At 42.6% G+C, this 24,295-nt stretch overlaps 1 protein-coding gene across 1 annotated transcript in view; it reads right to left on the reverse strand.

Annotated features, from left to right (window-relative positions):
* Positions 1-23,162, reverse strand: part of FKBP9 (FKBP prolyl isomerase 9) — a 43,638-nt gene extending 20,476 nt beyond the window's left edge. The window contains exons 1-5 of the mRNA XM_055590446.1: positions 22,795-23,162; positions 8,918-9,063; positions 8,214-8,403; positions 7,779-7,924; positions 2,753-2,942 (exon numbers count right to left, since the gene is read on the reverse strand). Coding sequence (XP_055446421.1) covers positions 2,753-2,942; positions 7,779-7,924; positions 8,214-8,403; positions 8,918-9,063; positions 22,795-23,027 — 905 coding nt within the window. The 5' untranslated portion in view covers positions 23,028-23,162. The remainder of the gene's footprint in view (positions 1-2,752; positions 2,943-7,778; positions 7,925-8,213; positions 8,404-8,917; positions 9,064-22,794) is intronic.
* Positions 23,163-24,295: the final 1,133 nt, after the last annotated feature.

Raw genomic sequence — 24,295 nt, forward strand, 5'->3', positions numbered from 1 at the left:
TAAAGGTGTGATAGTGAACCAGGAATAATAGCTAGATCACTGGAAAGGGATAACAATTCTAGACCAAGACTCAAAGTGTATATAAGAATTTAGTACATAATAAATGTCAGATTTTGGATGAGTGAGGAAAAGACAGTTATTCAATAGTGCTGGAAAAACTAGCTAACCATCTGGGAAAAAACATTTAGATCCTTATGGTCATACTGAACACCACAATAAATTCCAGATGGATTACAGATTTAAACATGAAAGAGTTTACAAGCATGGAGAGAGTCTGTGGAAGGTTTTTAATATTTGCCTCAAGTGGTGAAAATGGAAGGGGTTGATGTGAAATTATTACATTTTACTAAATATCTTTGCATTGTTTCACTTATACAATAAGAACATAAGAGTTTCTCAAATAAAAATTCTAATAGAGAATATTTTAAAGGATAAAAAAAAAACAATGAGAAAGGCATGAGGAAAATACAGGTAAATATTTATATACCCTAGGCAAGGGGAGAGACTTTTAGCAAGTTATCCAAAACAGAATATATATGTGTAAGAATTTACATAAGAATAAAGGAAGCCATAAAGTAGATGGGGAATGCATTTAACAACATAAAAGGTTATATTTAAAACAGATCAAAAATCACATAACCAAAATTAAAATGCAAATAAATAAGCAATATGCCTTCAACAATATGCAACCATAAAAGAGTTAATATCTTTAATGTATCAAGATCTAAATTAATAAGAAAAGGACAAATGCCAATATCCTCAATATAAAAACAGGCAAAAGACACAACCAGGGAAATCACAAAAGAAAACATCCAAATAGTCAATAAACATTTGAAAGAATTTCAACCTTAATAGCAATCAAATAAATTCCAAATAAAATGATAAAATTCTATTTTTCTCCTATAAATTAGCAAAAATAATTTATAAATGATACCTAATGTTGCTGAGTTTGCAGGGAATGGGGTACTCTTAGTGATGTAAAACCTTCCTTAAGGATAGCTTGGTAGTTATATCAAAAGCTGTAAAAATACACATAACCTTAGATCTAGAGATTCTTCTAGACATTTATCCTAAGGAAACAATTATATTATTTAAGATTTTACTACAAAAGTAAGTACTGCAGCTCTACTTAGAACATCAGAAGGTAGAAAATAATGAGGACTGATTACTAAATTAAGGCAAATCTTTATAATGGAATATTACTTAGCTCTTAGGATAAGTTAGATCCAAGTATACTAAAATGGAAATCTGTTTGAAACCTAAGAAAACTGTGGTTCCAATAATAAGGGAAGAAATCTGGTATCTACTTGGAAAATGGCCTTTCAACTAGAAATATAATTCCATGGAATAAAAGACAGAACGAAGCTCATATGTGACTAATCACACACATGTGCACAAACACACACATACAGACACACTGAATTTTTTTGATAGAAAAAGAATAAAAACAACTCAGTGTCATCAGTGGGGAATGGTTAAATAAATATGGTATGGTCACCCAATTCACTACACAGACAAAAAAATGAGTTCTCTCGATGCATTAATATGGAAAAAGTCCCCAAGTGAAAAAAAGCAAGGGGCAGAATAGTGCATATAGTACATAGCATTATGTTACGTATGGATATATAATACATAATGTTATATATGTGTGCATATAGTATTCTATATGCTATATTCTATAAAGGGAGAAGATATTAATAATATAACAATTGTATTTGATTATATCTGCATTAGAAAAAAATCCACACACTTGAAGAATAAGAAAAGAAACTTATTAATAAAAGTGGTTAAGTGGCTTGTGGAGAAGGGGATGTAACGTTGGCAGGGGTGATTAATACAACATATCTTAATGTATATTTTGTTTTAATTTTGAACAATGTAACTATTGCCTTTTTCCAAACAATCAAATGAAAAATTTAAAAGAAGGGATCCTAGGAGCAGGAAAAATGAATTATGCAAATAAAATTATACCATATAAAAATTCTTCTGTAATGTTTCCAGATGACTAATTAAACAGGAAGTCTCTTACCTCAGAGAGACAAGAAGACTGCTGTCACTACTTGTTTGCTCTCTAGGAAGCTAAAGGAGTGTCTCCCAAACAACACAAACCAAATGCCTGTTGCCTGATCAAGACTGCAAGCTAAGCGTGATAAACAATACAAAACTGAGTAATGACAGGCTCAGTAATTAGCCTCCTAATTAGTATCAGGATGGGAGGAGCATAATGCAGTCAAACAGTTCCTGCAGCAGATAAGTCATCAGTTTGCAAAGCGCTTCCACCCACCTTCTCTCTTTAATCTAACCATCTCTTTGAGAAAGGAGCTAACAACAGGCAAAACACTGAAGCTCAGCGAGGTTAAATGCCTCAGTGCACCACATACAGGGCCTGGAATCCAGGTCTCCTGATACCAGGTCTGTTCTCTTTCCATCCTACGGCCTGGACTTCACTTCCAGTCACTTCCCGTCTCAGACTCGAGAGCTGGGTTTGTATTGGGATAGTTGAGCACGGTCTACAGGGGTGGTGGGAGTTAGCATGAGCCCTCCTGCTTTCCTGCAGACCCATCTCCTACAGAGCCCAGGGAGACTGTTCTAACAGCCTCTGAAGGAATTCAGTATCAAACAATACAAACTTATATGGAAGATGAAAATACTAACTTCAGATCAGCACTGACAAGCATACAGATCATGGTCCCGCCAGCTGTAAACTGTAGTTAATAGATGTTCTGGTCAGTGAAGGACCCTGTTTGCTCACCTGGAATCAAAGAATGTGCCGTCCAGGAGCGTGCCGTTGTAATGATACCTGAGAAAGTCCCCGCTTTGACTTCGCCGCTCACAGTTTTCAGGCACTACTTTATTCTCAATGGAAATGCCATCCTTAGGGTTATGGAGGTCCAATAATGCAACATCAAACACCAGAGATGCCTGACCAGGAATGTCTTTCCCTAGAGTGGAATGAAGCAAGATGATGAAATCAGGATACAAGATTTAGGAAGTACTGTAACTACAATTCAACACCCACAGCATTGGTGTTACACATTCCTTGAAGTTTTCAAGCCAAGGAAATAAATGTTCTTTCACGTCTTGGGTGGTTCCCCATGGAACATTCTGTCTCACTATGGTGTCCAATCGTGGGCTGACAGGTATAATTTGAAGCCTGGCTTCCTCAGAAACAGGAGCAAACCGATATTAATGACATGGAGACCACTGTGACCACATTTTCTATGCTTGTGCTTGCAAATCAAGACCTTGTGTGGGTGGTCATGCACCCACATGCAAACCCAAATACATACCTCTGTGGGCTTCTATTTGTGTACAGATGCAAATCGCAGACATTCCAAAGCTCAGATATGGTTCTGGAGAACACTACCTAGACTTGTTCTTCGGAACTCAGTCAATTTTCAAAAAATTTATTTTATTGAAGTATAGTTGTTTTATAATGTGTTAATTTTTGCTGTATAGCAAAGTGATTCAGTCATATATATATTCTTTTTCATATTCTTTTCCATTATGGTTTACTGCAGGACACTGATTGTAGTTCCCTGTTCTATACAGTAGAAGCATGTTGCCCCTTCATTCCATACACAATAGTTTCCATCTGCTAATTCCAAACTCCCCATCCATTCCTTTCCCACCGCGTCCCCCGCCCCCGCCCCGCCCCTTGGCAACCACAAGTCTGTTCTCTGTCTGGGAACTCGCAGCTAATTTTTTAAAGAGGCAAAAATTCACTCCTTTAAATGCATCCAAAACAACATATAAACAAAACTAAAGTTAGCTAAGAGGGGGGAAAAAAAAATGCCACCCACAATCCAAAATAGAAATAGTCCTCAAATCATGTCTATCGCATTTCAGGGTGGTACTGCTTCTCTTGGATATTCCTGGCAGTGAGGATTTATTGAATATGTGCAATGGGATAATCCACATGAAGAGATTATTGGGCCCTAACTCTTCTTGCAGAGGTCAACATCCACCAATACCTAACTCTAAACCCAGGACTCTGGGATAAAAGGAAGTTAGTGACCTGACAAACCACCTCCGTCAACACTCTTACTTGCCATTTGTTATGCCATAAAAGGAGAAGGCCTGGGCAAGTGAACCACTGGGCATCCCAAGCCTGTGCTCCTTCAGCTGTCTCTGTTGCAGAACCATCCCCCCATCTCCTTCCCTTCAGAGGAATGGTGAAATATGCTGAAAGTGGGCTGCCAAGTTGGCCTCTGGAATGCCAGGTGTGATCAATCCCTCAATTGCAGGTGTGGGTATGGGAGGGTGTGTGTAGAATGTTAATCTTTTGTACTTTTCTCTATCTTTTAATTTAATAGAAAATAGAACCCCTTACAGTTTCACTTAACCCTGAAAGTGAAGTGAAAATGTTTGTCATTCAGTCGTGTTCGACTCTTTCTGATCCCATGGACTGTAGCCCGCCAGGCTCCTCTGTCCATGGAATTTTCCAGGCAAGAATACTGGAGCGGGTTGCCCTTTCCTTCTCCAGGGGATTTTCCTACCCAGGGATCAAACCCACATTGCAGGCAGATTCTTTACCGTCTGAGCTACCAGGGAAGCCCTTGTGTTTAAATTTTTCTAGCATTATTAGGTACTACCTTAATGTTTGCTTTTTTTATAACAACTTTCAATTCAGTTCAGTCACTCAATCGTGTCCAACTCTTTGCAACCCCATGGACTGCAGCAGGCCAGGTCTCCCTGCCCATCATCAACTCCCGGAGTTTACTCAAACTCATGTCCATTGAGTTGGTGATGCCATTCATCTATCTCATCTTCTGTCATCCCCTTCTCCTCCAGCCTTCAGTCTTTTCCAGCATCAGGGTCTTTTCCAACAAGTCAGTTCTTCAAATCAGGTGGCCAAAGTATTGGAGTTTCAGCTTCAGTATCACTCCTTCCAATGAATATTCAGGACTGATTTCCTTTAGGATGGACTGGTTGGATCTCCAGTCCCTGGTTGCTGTCCAAGGGACTCTCAAGAGTCTTCTCCAACACCACAGTTCAAAAGCATCGATTCTTTGGTGCTCAGCTTTCTTTATAGTCCAACTCTCACATCCATACATGACTACTGGAAAAACCATAGCTTTGACTAGATGGACCTTTGTTGGTAAAGTAATGTCTCTGTTTTTTAATATGCTGTCTAGGTCAGAAACAATTGAAGTGACTTAGCAGCAGGAGAAGGCAATGGCAACCCACTCCTGTACTCTTGCCTGGAAAATCCCATGGACGGAGGAGCCTGTTAGGCTGCAGTCCATGGGGTCGCTAGAGTCGGACACGACTGAGCGACTTCACTTTCACTTTTCACTTTATCCACTGGAGGAGGAAATGGCAACCCACTCCAGTGTTCTTGCCTGGAGAATCCCAGGGACGGTGGGGCCTGGTGGGCTGCCGTCTATAGGGTCGCACAGAGTCGGACACGACTGAAGTGACTTAGCACCAGCAGCAGCAGCAGCTAGGTTGATCATAACTTTTCTGCCAAGGAGCAAGTGTCTTTTAATTTCATGGCTGGAGTCACAATCTGCAGTGATTTTGGAGCCCAAAAAATAAAGTTGGTCACTGTTTCCATTGCTTCCCCATCTATTTGCCATGAAGTGATGGGACCAGATGCCATGATCTTAGTTTTCTGAATGTTGAGTTTTAAGCCAACTTTCTCACTCTCCTCTTTCACTTTCAAGAGGCTCTTTAATTATTCTTCACTTTCTGCCATAAGGGTGATGTCATCTGCATATCTGAGGTTATTGGCAATCCTGATTCCAGCTTGTGCTTCTCCATTCCAACATTTCTCATGATGTACTCTCCATATAAGTTAAGTAAGCAGGGTGACAATATACAGCCTTGACATACTCCTTTCCCAATTTAGAACCAGTCTGTTGTTGCATATCCAATTCTAACTGTTGCTTCCTGACCTGCATACAGATTTCTCAGGAGGCAGGTCAAGTGGTCTGGTATTCCCATCTCTTTCAGAATTTTCCACAGTTTGTTGTGATCCAGTCAAAGGCTTTGGCATAGTCAATAAAACAAAAGTAGATGTTTTTCTGGAACTCTCTTGCTTTTTTGATGATCCAGCGAATGTTGGCAATTTGACCTCTGTTGCCTCTGCCTGTTCTAAATCCAGCTTGAACACCGGAAGTTCATGGTTCACGTACTGTGGAAGCCTGGCTTGTAGAGTTTTGAGCATTACTTTGCTAGCATGACAGATGAGTACAATTGTGTGGTAGTTTGAGCTTTCTTTGGTATTGCCTTTCTTTGGGATTGGAATGAAAACTGACCTTTAAAACTTTATTGAGATTTAATTTCCATACAATTCACCTACTTAAATTTATGCCTGGATAGCTGAGCAGAATGTCAAAGTATAAAGCATTTAAAAATAACTATTTTAAATAAACTATTTATTTTAAATATTTAAATTAGCAATTATTTGTTTAAAATAAATGAATAACATTCCTCACATCAGGCTAGGCATCTTGTTTTATCCCGTACATCGTATGCATGTGGATGAAGACAAAAGGATTTGAGAGTCAAGGGGAACAAACTTCTACTAGCCAAGGATGACACAATGTGAGTATCAATAAGATAATAACATATTTTGAGGAGGGGAGAATTAAGATATATTTACAGTAGCTGTTTTCAAGCTGCTTTATTTTTCTTTTAGAAGGTTTTTAAAGAAACTTCCTGCAGATCCTAAGTACCTAAAGTGGAAGTCAACAGGATAGAAGGCTCCCCTCTCCTGCTCTGTATACAGACCTAGGGCCAGGAAACATAGCTTGGAAAACATTATATTAGGGGGTTATTAGAAGTTGGGTACCACTATCAGTAAACTTCTTAAATAGCATCACATTTTCGTTTCTTTCTTTTTTTTTTTTTTTTCCTTGGCCACACTGCTCGGAGGCTTGTGGAATCTTAGTTCCCTGATGAGGGATGGAACCTATGCCTCCTACAGTGGAGGCTTGAAGCCCTAACCATTGGAATGCCTCCAGGAATGCCTCATTTCTATTCTTAACTACATATATCAGTTTGTTTAAATGCCTGAAGGTCTCATTGTTGTGTCAGCTTGTCAGTGTGATTAAATGTGCCTGAAATTCAAACATGGGTAAGAAATTCTATCAGCTAGTAAATAGTTTACCACTTGCCTCCATAGTGAAACTACAAACTGGACACGAATTCAAATTAATGTATCCTCTAAAATTATATCAGTACTTTGCATGTTTCACATGGAGCTAATGCCACAGGTAAAACCCATTAAGGAGGTACAAATCAGTGAAAAAAAATGACAATTTTGCAACATAAGCTGAATTTCTACCTTGATGGCTACAACCTTTAGACTATCTAATTCAAATCTCATTTCACAGAAGGGAAAACATAGGTTGGAGAGGTTGGTGCCTAAGGTTACAGCTTCTGAGGCAATGATAGACGGCTTACTTAATAACAAAAATGACCGTGAATAGATGGAGATTTCTGCATCTTAACCATCAGTCAGCAGATGACCTAGACTAGCACTGTCCATCAGAACTTCCTGCAGTGATTGGAGTGCCTGTCCAGTACAGTAGCTCTCAGCAACAAGTAGCTTTTAAGTACCTGAACTGTGGCAGTGTGACCAAGGTAGAGAATTTAAATTTTTATTTAACTTAATTTAAATGTAAATAGCTAAATATAGCTGGTGACTACCCTATTGGACACTGCAAGTCTAGACCAAAAGTTCTGGTGGGTTTCACACAGTAAGTTAAACCAACCACTGCAAAAGAAATAGACAGATGAGAGTAGCTTGAAGAATGGGAAGGACTTACCGTCTCCATCTTCTCCATAGGCCAGAAAAGGAGGAATGGTGATGATGCGTTTTTCTCCCACACACATCCCCAACAGCCCTTTATCCATTCCAGGGATCAGCCAGCCAATTCCCACATAGGTGTCATATGTTTTCATGCGATTGTGACTGAAAACCAATGAGAAAAGGGAGAAGTTCCATACCATGAGGGCACCTCTAACTCATCCTTCAAAAGATTTTTGTTAAAATTTGAGCTGATTTTTGGTCAGCTCAAACTCAGCTGACCAATGGATTCATACCCATCCCTGGAGAAAAGGCAGGTATGCACCTTTGTTCCCAATCACAGAGCAGCTGGGAACGAGTCCCTTTCCTGGTTTTTCCAAGGCCATAAAAAGTGGATGCGACAGAAGGAACTAAGGGGCATTTCAATGGTACTAGTACAAATGGCAGGGCTTACCTCGAATCAAACAGTGTCCCGTCCAGGAATGTCCCGTTGTAGTGGTATCTTACAAAATCAGATACCTGGATGGTCCGAGGGCAACTGGGAGGCTTGAAGTAAGTGTGAATCTGAACCTGATCTTCTGAATTCCAAATATCCATCAGAAGTACATCAAAATGAAGCACTGAATCTGGGGGGATCACACCAGCTAGAAAATAAAGACAGCTCACACTGAGAAGCTGCCACCTTTCAAAGAAACACCAAGGATGCTGCCAAGGTGAATGGAAGCCAGAAGGGCTCAAGAGGTCACACACAATTCCAAAATGAGTGATGTTCCCTCCAAATGAAAAAAAAAAAAAATTTTTTTTTGGCCACACCCTGCAGCTTGTAGGATCTCAGTCCCCCAACCAGGGATTTAACCCGGACCATAGTAGTCAAAGTCCATTATTCCAACCACTACTCCCTCCCAGTGAAACTTAAAGAAAAAACAAAAATTTCCTCTCAACAAGAATAACATTCAGTATACCTGTGTTAATAACACTTCTTTCATATCTAGAATAAATAAACTGCAGATGAAATTTCAGCCGTGTGTGAGTGTTTACTGCTTCTCATTTTCCGCTACCTGAAGCTTCCAAAGACTCTCTATTCTGCCTGACTGAAGAGCCAGCAAATGTTCTGGTTGTTTCAGCAAATGTTTTCACAAGTACAGAACAAACACTTACAAATGCCGTCACTTCCATAGGCCAGCTTTGGAGGGATCTTCACAAACCGCCTCTCATTTACACACATCCCAACCAGAGCTTGATCCATCCCTGCTATCAGCTGTCCTTTTCCCACGAACACGTTGAAAGTGGAGTCTCTGTCGTAGCTGGAGACCCAAAGGGGAAGGAGAGAGAAGAAGAGTATAAATAAGCCAACCTTAGTGAAGCCAACCTGTCAAAAAGTACCCATGGACACAGTGAGGTCCCTGCCAAGCAACAGACCCACAGATCTATTACTGATGCAGGCAACGTCTTCACTGGACAGTACTTGCAGGGTTGGGATTTTTAAATTACCTTGAATATTGCCAGCAAATCTAGTCAGTTAAGCATCAGCATAACTCTCTCTAGAAAAAAAAACAGAGAGTAGGAAACGGCAACCCACTCCAGTATTCTTGCCTGAAAAATTACATGGATGGAGGAGCCTGATGAACTACAATCCAGGGGGGTCACAAAAGAGTTGGACATGACTTAGTGATTGAACTTGCACACACACAATGTATATCATTTTTACCGCTGTGTAAAGCAAATAAAGATCGTTCTCAAAATGTTATGGCTTAAATAATATATATGTCAAGTTTGTGGCAAAATAGCTTACCAATTCTTCCATTAAAAAAAGAATCATTTACTCCATTTCTATGCGATTGGTACCTAAGAGCAACATCACAGATACTAATGTGCAAATTTATACTTTCTTTTTCAAATTTTTTTTTATTGAAGCAGAGTTGAATTACAATGCTGTGTTAATTACTTCTGTAATTAACAAAGTGATTAGCAAAGTGACTTAGTTATACACACAAGTGTGCATGCTCAGTCGCTCAGTCATGTCCGACTCTTTGCGACCCCATGGACTGCACCCTGTCAGGCTCCTGGAATTTTGCCTATGGAATTTTCCAGGCAAGAATACTGGAGCAGGTTGCCATTTCCTACTCCAGAGGATCTTCCCAACAGAGGGATCGAATCCACATCTTCTGTGTCTCCTGCACTGGCAGGCAGATTCTTTACCACTGAGCTACCTGGGAAGCCCATATACCTGTATGTGGATATATATTCTTTTTCATATTTCTTTTCCATTATGGTTTATCACAGGATACTGAATCTAGTTCCCTGTACTACACAGTAGGACCTTGTTGTTTATCCATCCTATATATACACCAGTTTACATCTGCTAATTCCAAACTCCCACTCCTATCCTGTCCCACCCCCTTCCCCTTAGCAACCACCAGTCTATTTTCTAGGTCCCTGATTTTGTTTCTGTTACTAATTTGCCTTTATTTTCTTTTAAGTCACGAAATTAAAGAAAGATGTAGTGTGGTGTAGCATGAAGGGCACTTGAACTCTCTCAATCTCAGTTTCTTCCACTGCAAAATGTGAGTGACAATGACAGCCATCACAAGATCCGTATAATATAAGAATGTGAAAAGGGCTCTGAAAACCTCAGGATTATGCCAGTATTACTATACATAATTATTCCAGGTGACTGAAAGTCTGAAGTAATCTTTAAATCACTAATAAATGTGTTTTAAAGGCTAACCGGTGATGATCTGAAGCAGGAAAATAAATATTGGAATCATGGCTACAATCCAAGTTCTCATCCTCTTCAATGCCAAACTTAGCAGCAACAAGGGGGTGCCAATTAGGAGACTTTACTAGGGGCTTTGGGGAATATAAAAAATTCCAAGGCATGAATTTTGCCTATAGGGAGGCCTGGCATGCTGCAATTCATAGGGTCGAAAAGAGTCGGACATGACTGAGCGACTGAATTGAACTGAACTGAACCTTATAAACTGGCAGAGACACCCACAGGGTTTTAGACACTGTGTTTAAGAAAATAACTACAGAGCTTGGTTTATAATAACGAAATGCTGGAAATAACTTAGAAGTCCAAGAGTGTGGCACTGGTTGGATATAAGACAAATACATATAATAAATTCTCTATGGTCATTAAAAAAAAAAAGATTTCTGCTATAATTATGTAATGTATAGCATTATAATACATGACTACAGTTAATAAAATACTGTATAGTGAATATAGTTAATGGTGACTATAGCTAATAATACTGTATTGCATTATTCAAAGCTGCTAAGAAAGTAAAATCCTAAAAGTTATCATAAGAAAAAAAATTTTGTAACTATGCATGGTGATGGATGTTAACTACACTTAGTGTGGTGATCCTTTTGCAATACATACGAATATAAAATCATTATGTTGTTTACCTAAAACTAACATAATGCTACATGTTAATTATACATCAATGAAAAGTTTTTTAAGATTTTATTCATTGCCACAGAAGGACATACACGTGAAAAGAGCAGGTTACAGAGCCACATATAAAATAATCCAATTTTGAATTTACATATATAGATGCATATGAAAAATCCACAAGGTGAAACATGAAAATATTATCTATAGTAATCTATGAGTACGAGATTTCAAGTGGTTTAATGTGTCTTCTCTTTAATTCTCTCAATTTCAAAATGTTCATGGAATACAGTCAGCCCTCTGTATCCTCAATTTTCACTTCATGGATTCAACCAACTGGAAATTGAAAAAAAATTTTTTTCATTTCTGAAAGTTCCAAAAAGCAAACACTTGAATTTGTTGAACACTGGCAACCATTTACATAGCATTTACATTGTATTAGGTATTAGAAGATGGAGAAGGCAATGGCACCCCACTCCAGTACTCTTGCCTGGAAAATCCCATGGGCAGAGGAGCCTGGTAGGCTGCAGTCCATGGGGTCGCTAAGAGTCAGACACGACTGAGCGACTTAGCAGCAGCAGCAGGTATTAGAAGTAATCTAGAAATGATTTAAAGTACACAGGAGGACGTGCCTTGGTTACATGCAAATACTACACCATTTTATATAAGGGACTTGAGCATCTGAGGCTTTTGGTATCCAAAGGGGTCCTGGAACCTGACCCCCGCAGATACCGAGGGACAACTGTGCTTGTATAATAAATCTTAAGAGCTGTTGGAATTCACCTCATTAGGACGTGCTGCTCTTCTTTGTAAATTATTTCTACATTTTTCTTATTTTCCCCAATGATCAGCTTGGGAGAGCAGCATGGTCCACCTCACCACCCATCAAAGCAGCTTTGTCAGATCTGTCCCCTCCTTCCCTTTCTCCTCCTAGCTTTATAGTCCATTTTACCACCTTCTTTTCTCAAAGGTCGGTGAACAGAAAGCAAATGTCCAAGTTCTGGCTAACAAGCCAGAGGACAAAAGCGCATGATCAGCTTTGTGACCAAGTGGCTCTACATCTCCACCCTCTATTTCCAGGGGAAACAAACAACCACCCTCAGAATGCCAGCTCTCCAATTTCACTTGGCTGGGATCTTGCCACACCCTGAACCGTCATCAAACTGGAGGGTTTAGGTTAACAATGGACCAGAATTTAGGCTTCAAAAGCTTCCCAGGCACAGAACATGTGCAAACAGCAACAATGCACAAGCTGGAAACTTTATATTTTTCATTCACAGAACCCAAAAGTAATGAGAGTTTTTAATAATAACTACTATTTAGAGAGTATTTATTGTGTGTCTGGCACAGGGGCAACTAAGCTTTTCTATATGTGCTAAGTCGCTTCAGTTGTGTCCAACTGTTTGTGACCCCATGGACTGTAACCCACTCAGCTCCTCTGTCCGTGGGATTCTCCAGGCAAGAACACTGGAGTGGGTTGCCATTCCCTTCTCCAGGGGATCTTCCCGACCCAGAGATTGAACCGGCATCTCTTGTGTCTTCTGCATTGGCAGGGCAATTCTTTATCACTAGTGCCACCTGAGAAGCCCAAGCTTTTCTATACACTACCTCATTTAATCCTCATACAACACTTTAAGTATCAGGAAGTACTGATACTCAGGTCCCCTGAAGTTGAAAAAATTTCTCAAGCTCACAAAATTAGCCAAATGAGAAAAAAAGTTAGAACCCAGGACTGTCCAAGTTTCACCCTCCAGGCACAGAGCCTCCCTAGATGGTGTATAAAAACTAGTGTGGCCTTAAGGCATTAATTTACTCATTTGATAACAGTCAAGAAGATCCCTGGAGAAGGAAATGGCAACCCACTCCAGTATTCTTGCTTGGAGAATCCCATGGACAGAGGAGCCTGCCAGGCTACAGTCCATGGGGTCTAAAATAGTCAGACACGACTTAGCAACTAAACAATAACAGCCTAAGCAACGTGCCCAAAACAAAAAACACCTTTCCAAAAGAAAATATATAACTTACATACATTAGAAAGTAACAAACAATGCAAGGCCAGTTTTGTCTACTGCTGAAAACTCTAACCATCTGGAAAAATAAATCGTTCTGAGCAAGTCTGTGCTGATCACTTCAACTAGCACAAAGTCATGTGCAGGGTCCTGCCAGGAGTTGGTCATGAAAATTATTTCTGCAACCACTGGAATTAGCACTTATTCAGCCTGTCCCAGTATCTGGCTGTTTTGCAGATGCCCCAGTCAAGGTCCTGCAGGGAACAGATGATATGCCTAAAGTAGACAGCTCCAGGGCGCTGTGTGCAGGATGCAGAGAAACGTCAGGGGACAAGTAGGGAGTGCAGTTGGCACGCCCAGGCCTGAAGGATCCAGGGACAGACAGGGAGCTCGGAGCACCTGACAGAAGCTAAGCTAGGACCTTTGGTTTAGGAACACAGCCCATGTGATGACTGTACAGGCAGGAAGTCAGAGGAATAAATATCTCCACCTCACCCTCCCTACTCCCTCTGATCTGCTGATGTCCCATTGGCTGAACCCAACTAGAAGCCAGACTACAAGGGGGTCACTGATATAACCCATATTATGCACACGTGGTCCATACAGGTCAACCTCCCAGAGCAAAAAGAAGTGGGACTGGGGGAACGGGGACCTAGAAAGGCAAATGGAAATTATCCAGAATGGGACTTCCCTGATGGTTAAGACTCCACCTTCCAATGCAGGAGACATGGACTCAATCCCTGATAGGGGAACTAAGACCCCACATGCTACAGGATGTGGCCCCCAAAAAAGTTATTTAAAAATGGAAATGATCCAGCACATCCAATACCCCCTTTCCTCTCCACCAGCTTATTTTTTCTGCCCTGATCATTCACTCCTGTAGACCCTTTGATTGCTGACACTTCTACCTTCCTCTGCCCCCAGTGGGGATTGGGGTGGCTGCAGCACCCTCCAGTGATGCTCTTCAAGATGATTAGCCCAAGGACCACTAAGACAGAAGCCATCACCTAACACCCATCATCTTCAACTCACTCAGCTTCTGCACACAAGCACATAGCGTCCTGTGCTTATTCCTCAGGACAGGTAACTAACTACCCCTGTGGCTGAGTTCTTAAAGCTCCCACACTGGAGCTCAATTTCTGAATGTAGGTTTCAATCTGTAGTGAGGATGAACTTTAAAAAGAACACACAGCAAACTGAACACCCTCCTCAGCTTCTCTTTTTTAAAAAGAACATAGAAAACCAGTGCAGGGACCCTTGCTGTCAAAAGGTGGCAACATTTCGGAATATTCGTTCGGAAAGGGAACGAAAGAGCAGAAACTGATGTAGAAGGCAAGAAACAGAATCTAGGTGTATACAAAAGAGGATCTGGCCAAAGGTAGATGCCGTGTGCTGCCCAGAGGTTGCAGAGTGAAAGACGAGCAAGAGGGCAGAAGGAAACGTGAAGTTTCAAAGTCGGAATTCAGAACAGCTACACCTCACTGCGAGCCCCTTCCCAAATCCTGTAGATTAGCAATCATAATTTTAAGCTTTACGGAAATTATGTAACTGCTTTTAAAACTCAGTATATGTGCCTTGATTTTAAAATTAATTTTAAAACTTTTTGTCAAAAATTGACATACACATAGACTACCTGTGGTTGAGATGATTCTGATCTCAGATGCAGAAGCAAAGTTCAAATGGCCATTACAAAAGGGAAGAGAATATGGCCCTACGGTTAGCAGAGCTGAAGCCCTGATTAATGATAAAAGGAAAAGACAGCTTGCTCTAAATGCCAATTTTAGATTTAGTTTAGACAAATGACAACTGGATACATTGCTCCTCTCACATCTTTACTGAGGTATAATTGACAAAAAGTGTACATATTTAAGTTGTGTACACTGAAATCATTGCCACAATTAAACTAATTAACATATCCATCACCTCACATAGTTACCATTTTCTTTTTTAAAATTTCATTTATTTGACTGTGCCAGGTCTTAGTTTTGGCATGCAGGATCTAGTTCCCCAACCAGGGATTGAACACAGGCCCCCTGCATCAGGAATTCAAAGCATTATCCACTGTACCACCAGGGAAGTCCCTTCTTTTTCTTTTTGTGGTAAGAACATTTAGTTTTACCTTTTTAGTAAAAGGTATACTTACGTCGAGTATACAATACAGTGTTATTAACTATATTCACATAGCTTCACATTAGACTGAATAAATTTGTCTTGAACATTAAAGAGACTGCCATATTTTGAGAATTCAAAACAGGAGGGAAACAAGTTAATAAAGAGCCAGTCCACTGGGCACAGGAACCACCTGCTGGTATTTCAGAATCTATCAGATGGGTGGTCACCTGGGATACAAGGACTGTGGTCCTTGCCCAAGCCCTGGGTGAATAAGACCCATGAAATGCTCAAAAGCAGAAACTCATCTTCTAGCTGGATGCCTAATCCTGGGATGACGCAGGTGAGATTCAACACCCTCCCCAGGCTGAATTCCACCACTGAGCTTGGGCCCAACTCAGAAGTGAGGAGGTCAAATCTGATGTTTCTGCCTCCCACCCCTGCTCCCCACACTTCTTACTCCTAAAGGTGACTCTGGGCTTCCTAGACGCTCCAACAAGAGTATCTCCCTCAAACAACCATCTCTATCCGCAGCTAATGAGCCCTGGTAGAGGAGAAAGGCAAGCTATTAATGATCTACCCAGATGGAAAAATGAGAGGAAGAGAGAGAAGATGAGAGAGAAAAGAGGAGCGAGTAGGAACAGAAATAGCACACCTATTCACACCTCCATGGAGGGTCAGACCTTGACCTGTGAGCAGTTGGCTTTGACAGTCTTTGGTGTATTAAAATATCATTAAAAGAAAAACTTCGCAAAGGAAAGTAAAATCATTACACTGCTATTGTAGATTTTTGTTTTTAAGTAACTGCACAAGTTCAAATGTCAGATCTCTAGAAATAATTATTTCACACAAGTTCTCAGCCCAGTAAAATGTGGAAGTAGTTGGTGGTTTAGGCATTAAGTCATGTCCAACTCTTATGACCCCATGGACTGGGGCCCACCAGGCTCCTCTGTCTAGTCCACAGGATTTCCCCGGCAAGAATACTTGAGTGGGTTGCCATTTGCTTCTCCAGGGGAATCTTCCCAGCTCAGCAATGGAATCCATGTCTCTTGTATTGGCAGGCAGATTCTTTACCATTGAGCCACCTGGGAAGCCCTTCAGTAAAATATAGCCAACTTCAGTAATCAATATGAATGTATCACTGCTTGCAATGATGCACAAATGAAATTAAAAGCAATGCCATTAAGTCTTAAAAAGAAAACACATTTATTTATTTATCTGGCTGCACCAGGTCTTAGTTGTGGCACTTGGGATCTTTGATCTTAGTTGTACACAGAATATTTAGTTGCAGCATGTGGGATCTAGTTCTCTGACCAGGGATCAAACCCAGGTTGAGCAGAGTCTTAGCCACTGGACCACCAGGCAAGTCCTAATGCCACAGAGGACATTAAGTCAGGCTACCAATGACTGCATACGACTCTAGTTAAGAAGAATGAAAAAGAAGAGCTTTACCTCAAGTTATTAAAACTGCACTGGGCAGCTTCTCTTTCTTTATGTGGCTTTTCCATAGGAAGGTTTCCTATATAGATCCACACTTTATTTTTTTTTGGTAATGATTTTATTTTTTATTTATTTTTGACCGTGCTGGGTCTTCATTGCTGCATAGGTTTTTCTCTAGTCGCAGAGAGCTGGGGCGACTCTTCATTACAGTTTGAGGGTTTCTCATTGCAGTGGTTTCTCTGTTCCAGAGCACGGGCTCTACAGGGTGCAGGTTTCAGGAACTGCGGGACATGGGCTCAGTAGTTGTGGCTCCCAGGCTCTAGAACACAAACTCAGTAGTTGTGGTGCTCGGGCTTAGTTGTTCTGAGGCATGTGAGATCTTCCCAGATTCAGGATCAAACCCGTGTCTCCTGCATCCGCAGGCAGATTCTTTACCATTGGGTCAACCAGAGAAGCCCCAGATCCACACTTTAAATGCTTCCCACCTAAGAGAGGGTGCCCTGACCTGACCAGTCTCCCTGCCAACACTTAGCCCCTTAGATCCATCCTGACACCATCCAAGATACTGCCCAGCCCTCCGGCTCCTCTGTGAGATCCAATCCTGCCGAAAGGATAAGATAACACTCTTTCACTTAACACCTAACTTTATACCCACAGCCAGGGTGAGGGAGTTGAAGGTGAGAACAGGTTCCCGATGGGACCAATGAAATGGGAGAGATGCTGGGAATGTGGAATTGAGACAGATTCCAGTTAGTCAGCATTACTGGACCCAAGAGGCCCTGTATGTGGCATAGAAAGCCTGCTGGAGCTCTCTCGGGGAGGAGGCGGCATGGAATCAGCCCCTCTGCAGTCCATCAGAGAGATGCAGAAAGTCACCTCTGCTCACAATTCTGGATCCTCAGGAGGAATGGATGATCCTTCCAATAAATTCCCTCCTTTTCTCCTTATGCCAGCTAGAATGGGTTTCTGGGCCCTCCCCACTCCTTGACTTGAGGGTAGGGATTTTTAATAGATTTTGTTCTTTTAGGGCAGTTTTTCATTTTTGTTTTGCTTTAGAGCAGTTTTGAGTTCACAGAAAAATTGAGCGGAAGATACAGAGATTTCCCATATACCCCCTGCCTGCACCCAATGCCACATACACATACATAGCCTCCTGCATTATCAGCAGAGTGTATCACTAGAGTGGTACATTTGTTATAATCAGTGACCTGCATGGACATGTCATTATCACTGAAAGTCCACAGCTTTTACTTCAGGGTTCACTCTTGGTGATATATATTCTATGCGTTTGGATAAATGTAAAATAACATGTATCCACCATCGGAAGCAGGGACTTTTGTCTGTTTTCTCTCTCCTACATCTTAGCAACTAGAATAGTAGGTATTCAATAAATATTTGTTGAATAATGAATATATAAAATGAAGCTGACTTCCATTATGAGTTTATGATTCTTTTAGAGCAATGGTTCTCAAAATGTGGTCCTAGACCACACCATCAGCATCATCTAAGGACTTGTTAAATATACAGATTCTCAGGCCCCATCCCAGACCTACCTAATCAGAAACTGTGTATAATAAGCTCTCCAGGTGATTCTGATGCATGTACAGTTTGAACACCACTGGGTCCAAGCATCTACAACTCTATAATACCCAACAGGGCATGTAGTGGGCACACAGTAATATGTATTATTACTTTTTAAAAAATATTTATTTATTTGTCTGCACCAGGTCTTAGCTGCAGCACTTGGGATCTTGAATCTTCATTGCAGCATGCACAATCTTTAGTTGTGGCATGTGAACTCTTAGCTGCAGATTGCGGTATCTACCTCCCCGCACAGGGATCGAACCCAGGCCCCCTGCATTGGGAGCATGGAGTCTTAACCACTGGACTGCCAGGGAAGTTCCTACAGTAATATTTACTGAATGAATAGACTTTAGGGGCCTGTAGACAGGCCTGAAGGCTGTGACCAGGATGCTGGTTTTGCATGCTAAGGATAACAGGAACATGTTAAACTTTAGTCCCTGACTACTCGGAATGCTATGGAACTCTTCAAAAGCTGACTCAAGAGTGGTGGACAAGGAGCTCCCAAGGACTGAAGGGTGAGAGCAGGAGTCCCCCCCGGAAACCTGCTGGCGGGAAGCTGCTGTCTTCCCCTTCAATCTAGAGCAGCAGCCATAGAGCAAGCTAACAAGCCCAAGGAGGCTCCAAAATAAAATGAAACCATGCCCAAGCCAGCGACCAAGGGCTGAAGGGCTGGGCCTCCTGGCAACTGCAAATGCCCATAAGCTGAAAAGACACCAACTGCCCCCAAGTGCCAGGCACAGATGCAGGAAGAATGCTCTGTGGAAAGAAAGGCCCTTTGTGTTTTATGACTCTGGTCAGACTGACAGCCATCATTTTCTTCTGGGCCAAACCTCCAAATTAACAGCCAAAGCCCAAAGCTCCTAGATTTCTCCTTCCCTAAGCTCTTTGTGATGTCCTGTCCATCTTCCCTGGTAATGCACAGGGGAGGTACAGGGTGATGAACAGGGAAGGTACCGCATCTTCCCTTGGTGACGGACAGGGAAGCCTGGCGTGCTGCAGTCCATGGGGTTGCAAAGAGTCAGACACGACTGAGCAACTGAACTGAACTGAAGCTCTTTGTGAAGGAATAGCTCTAATATACTTCATAAATTCCCAAAGGAATGGAGGCCCTAGAAGGAAACACAATAATCAGTCACCTACTGTGTACCCTGCTTCCACCATTCCATTGTCTGCGCTGCAACCACTGCGACTTTTGTACAATAAAATGCAGTTCTGGTCTCTCACGCCCATGATTAACTCTTCAATGGCTTCCCATTGTCCCTAGACAAAGACCAAACTCCACAGCCAGGCAGAGGAGAGCTCTCAAAAGTTGACCCTGTCTCTCTGACCTCCTTTCACCTCCTCTTTTTCCCTCCCTGTCAACCCCTCTACTCCCACTCCAAGCTCGGGCCATACTAAGCAGCTTTCACATGCCCCCTCTTCCAGGCCTCTGCATGTGCTCTTCCCTCCACCACTCACGCCTTTTCTTCCCCACCCGCACCCCCACCCCTCATCCCTCAGTTCCTCCTGGTAAATTTTAATCCTCCTCAGATTTTATTCCTGCTGTCCCAGAACTTCATCTTGACCAGCCCCCGACCAGGCACACATACAGACACACACACCAACTTCCCAGGTGGCACTAGTGGTAAGGAACCCACCTGCTAATACAGGAGATGCAGGAGACACAGATTGATCCCTGGCTCTGAAAGATCCCCTGGAGAAGGGAATGGCACCCCACTCCAATATTTTTTCCTGGGAAATCCCAAAGACAGAGGAGCCTGGTGGGCTATAATCCATGGGGTCGCAAAGAGTCGGACACAACTGAAGTGACTTAACACACATCCTAGAACTCCATCTTGACCAGTCCCCCGACCAGACACAAACACACCAATACACACAACATACAGTTAAACTTTCTGGGTGGTTCCAAAGCTCCTTGCCATTCTTCCATCATACACGAGTGGACTACAGACTATAAACGTGAGACTCTGGCACTAAACTGCCTAGATTCAAGGCCCCACTCCACCACTTAGTAGTTATCGTCTTGGGTAAATTACTTGAACTTTCTGAGCCCCGATTTCTTCATGTGTAATGAGATGGTATTGTATTGTGAGGTTAAAAGAATTCAGTGTAGTTCATATATGTAAAGGCACAAGGTAAGAACTATCTGTGAATTCTATGTGAGAGACAGAAGTGTGTGCTATTATTCTTTCTGTACTTAACACAGTGTACAATCGTCTGGACAACAGCCAGAGTGCAGGGAGGGAACACCATCTTCAGAGGCAGACACTGCATACACATTTGCAGAATGGATGACAGCTCATCTGTATTTCCACTGTCCGTGGGTCAGGAAGATCCCCTGGAGAAGGGAATGGCAACCCATTCTAGCATTCTTGCCTGGGGAACTCCATGGACAGTGGAGTTTGGCAGGCTACAATCCATGGGGTTGCAAAGAGTCGGACATGACTGAGCAACTCTTTCTCTTTTCACTTTTACATTGCCTCACAGTGGCTGCCATTCTAGCGGGTGGAAAGTATTAGATGATTTGTTCCAGTGGGAATTATTAATTAACATCAGCATAAGAAGGAAAGCCTTAACTATTTTCTAACTAGTGAAGCAAAAGAAGATATACAAATGGCCAATAAACTCATGAAAAGATGTGCAGCATCATTGACCATTGGAGATTCAGGAATCAAAACCATAATGACCTACTATTTCATATCCACTAGGATGGCTATAATCAAAAAGGCATAAAATTACAAGTGTTGGTGAGAACATGGTGAACCAGGAACTCTCATATACTGCTGTGGGATTGTAAAATGGTGCAGCCACGTTTGAAAACAAGTTTGGCAGTTCCTAAAAAAGTTAAACATAGCTACCATAGGACCCAGCAGTTCCACTTCTAGGCATATAGCCATAAAAGATGAAAACATACGTGCACACAAAACCTTGTATGTGAATGTTCATAACATCATTATTCATAATAATCAAAAAGTGTAAATAACTCAAAAGCCCATCAGCTAATTAATAGATAAAATATGATATGGAATATTATACAGCCATAAACAGCAATAAAGAGCTGATACACGCTACAGCATAAATGAACCGACCTTATGTGAAAGAAACCAAACCCAAAGGCTGCAAATGGCAAGATTCCATAAAAAGACAGAAAGTAGATTAGTGGTTACCTAGACCTGGAGGGGAAGAGAGTGATTGCTGATGGGTTTCTTTTTTTGGAGTGTGGAAAATATTCTAGAATTAGAGAGTTGTGACGATTTCACAACTCTGTGAATATACTAAAAAAAAAATTGAATCATACATTTTAAATGGGTGAATTGTATGGAACGTAAATTATATCTCAATAAACCTGTTTTAAAAAGAAGCAACTGAAACAATATGAGAATGAATATTTCTCAGTGCTTGCTATGTGCCACATCAAATACTAACCAGCTTTTGTATATACACTCACTGGAATTTTTTAAAAGGCAAGACTAAGAGTACCTTTTAAAAGATAACCTCAGGAATGAGCTTAGCCCCGCCTCAAGCACAAAGCAGATGCTAACAAATTGTTCTCTTTTCTTAGCCTGGTGATTCACGAAGAGAAGTGTGGACACAGACCTAGGACCGTAACAAAGTCTGGGGAAGGAGAGCAGCTTGAAGCTGGAAAAGGGGCCTGTTAACCCTAATGCTAAACTGGGGAAGCTGGGAGAGGTGCTGTGATCTCGCTGCAGATTCAAGGGCAGCAACTGTGGACACCGGCCATGGGGCAAAGCTGAGTGACTTGCTCTGGACGACCTCCTGCCCAGTGAGTTTTTTGTAAGGCCATAAGGGGAGGTTGGTAGTTAATGGGCACAAATCCTGGACTTGGATTGTTTGGGTTTCAAAACGATCTCGCTTAAACAAGTTTCTCAGCCTCCATGGACTCAAGTTATCTCACTGGCAAAATAATGGTAATGATAATACCTACACAGAAAACTGTAGTTAAGAATTAAATAAATTCGTTCTATGGAAACCACTGAGAACTATCCTGTAACAACTGTAACAATCCATAAATGTTAGCGGCTGTCGCCACCTCCATCATCATCATCATCGAGAGGCATGAATGACTTGACACTCAAGGGCCTTGCCGGAAGGAACAGTCAAGGGAGACAGACAGGCGGACACTAACATTTACTCTCGGGGGTCGGCTAGGGGGCTAGCTCTTTACGAAGATTTCGCGCGGGTTACTGCGCAGGGCGGAGGAGTGGGTGGTCTGCGCCAACCCCGCTGCGCAAGGTCCCAGGAAGATTCCAGCCCACCAGGCGAGCAAAAGGGCCGGCAGGCTCCAGGGCCCCCGCAGCCCCCAGGCTGAAGGGTCGGGGAAGCTTTGGGGCGAGAATAGGGAAAGGGAGGAGCGCGGGTTCGAGGGGCGGAGCTGGGGGAGGTCCGTCGGGAGGGAAAGGCCTGTCCGGAGACCGGGAAGCGGGAAAACGGGCGCTGCAGCCTCAGAGGTCCGGCTGGCTCCCGGGGCGCGGTACCTGGAGTCGAACTTTTGGCCGTCAGGGAACGTCCCCACGTAGTGGTAGCGCACGAAGTCGCCGCTGCGCACGGTGCGCGGACACTCCTCGGGCACGAAGCGCCGCTCGATCTGCAGCTCCGAGTCCGAACCCAGCCCCAGGCCCGCCACAGGAGCCGCCTGCCCGGTCACCCAGAGAAGCAGCAGGAGCAGCGGCGGCGGCGGGGGCCGCCAACTCCGGGCCCTGATAGCCATCGGGGGCGAGGAGAGGAGGGGGCGCGGCGGGGAGCCGCGAGGGCGCACGGAGCTCGGGCGGCGCGGGTCGGGCCTGGATGTGCGGCGGCCTTTGCAAACGTGGAAAAGACTCCCGGCTCTCCCCGGGCGGCAGCAGCCACCCCTCTCTCCCGCCCCCCGGCCCCCGCCCCCCGGCCACATCCGAGGGAGGGGAGGAGCCGCGGCCGCGCGCCAGGCCAGCCCTGCTGCGCCCTGCGCAGCCCGAGCGGGTCCTGTCCCGTGAGCTGGCCCGCCCGGGGAAGAGGCGGGCCTTCTGGAAGTTCAAAGGGACCAGTCCCCGAGGGAGAAATCAAGAACTCTTTGGGATTGGGCTGCGATCTACAGTTAAAAGAGACTTTTCTGGCCCAGGCAAACCCGCGGATCTCTGCCTACCCCTAGAGACTCCGGATTTAGGGCCCCTAGAGGCTCCTACGTGGCCGCGGATCCAGTTACCCTTTGCTGATTTGGGAAGGGAGAAAAACTTCTTTTTAAAGAAACTTAGTTTCAAGGCTGGATTCTACGTTGAAACGGACTGAAGCCATCTTCGAGATTTCTTTCCCCAGGATTTTCTTTTAATACTTAGAGAAAGGGGAGACTCCTTGACAGTTACTCAGACAAACGTTTTAAGATGTTGTGAGTGATAATTATTAGCAAACATCCCACATGGTCCCACCCCTGTGACTAAGCTAGTTAAGACTTCACATTACAGACCCAGATTCTGCGGGAAATTTTATTAGAGTAGTTAAATGCATTCTTAGTTTTGAATTGTTTGTTCTTATTTATTGAAACTTGGACTAATGAAAGCAAATCACCAAAGGTTTGTCAACTTGTTTGGGAAGCAAACAATCCCAATACCAAAACCTGGCAAAGATAGCAAGGGAGAGAAAAGCTGGTTACCAACCTAATCTCTAACTAGAAATGCAAAAATGCTAACAAATGGTGAGTAGATTGAATCCACCTTATTAAAGGAAAAAAAAAATATGTGGACTATCTAGGTGACCTGCAAATTAAGTCAGTGTCCTCTGTAAGATAAAGATAAAATGTGATAATTTTTTTAAAATTATAGAGTATTATAGATTTTATTAGATCCAGGATCTAATGAGAAGCTACATGTAGCACTAAAGAAACGTCCATTATTCCTAATAGAGCTTATTTTATTGAAATAGAAAACCTGCTAATACAATTCAAGCACCGGTAAGTTGAATTTGGGGTGATGACTTGCTTCCTTCTATGTACTTTTCATTAGTCCT

Source organism: Bubalus kerabau, chromosome 8 (genome assembly GCF_029407905.1).
Source record: "Bubalus kerabau isolate K-KA32 ecotype Philippines breed swamp buffalo chromosome 8, PCC_UOA_SB_1v2, whole genome shotgun sequence".
Classification (NCBI taxonomy): Eukaryota; Metazoa; Chordata; class Mammalia; order Artiodactyla; family Bovidae; genus Bubalus; species Bubalus kerabau.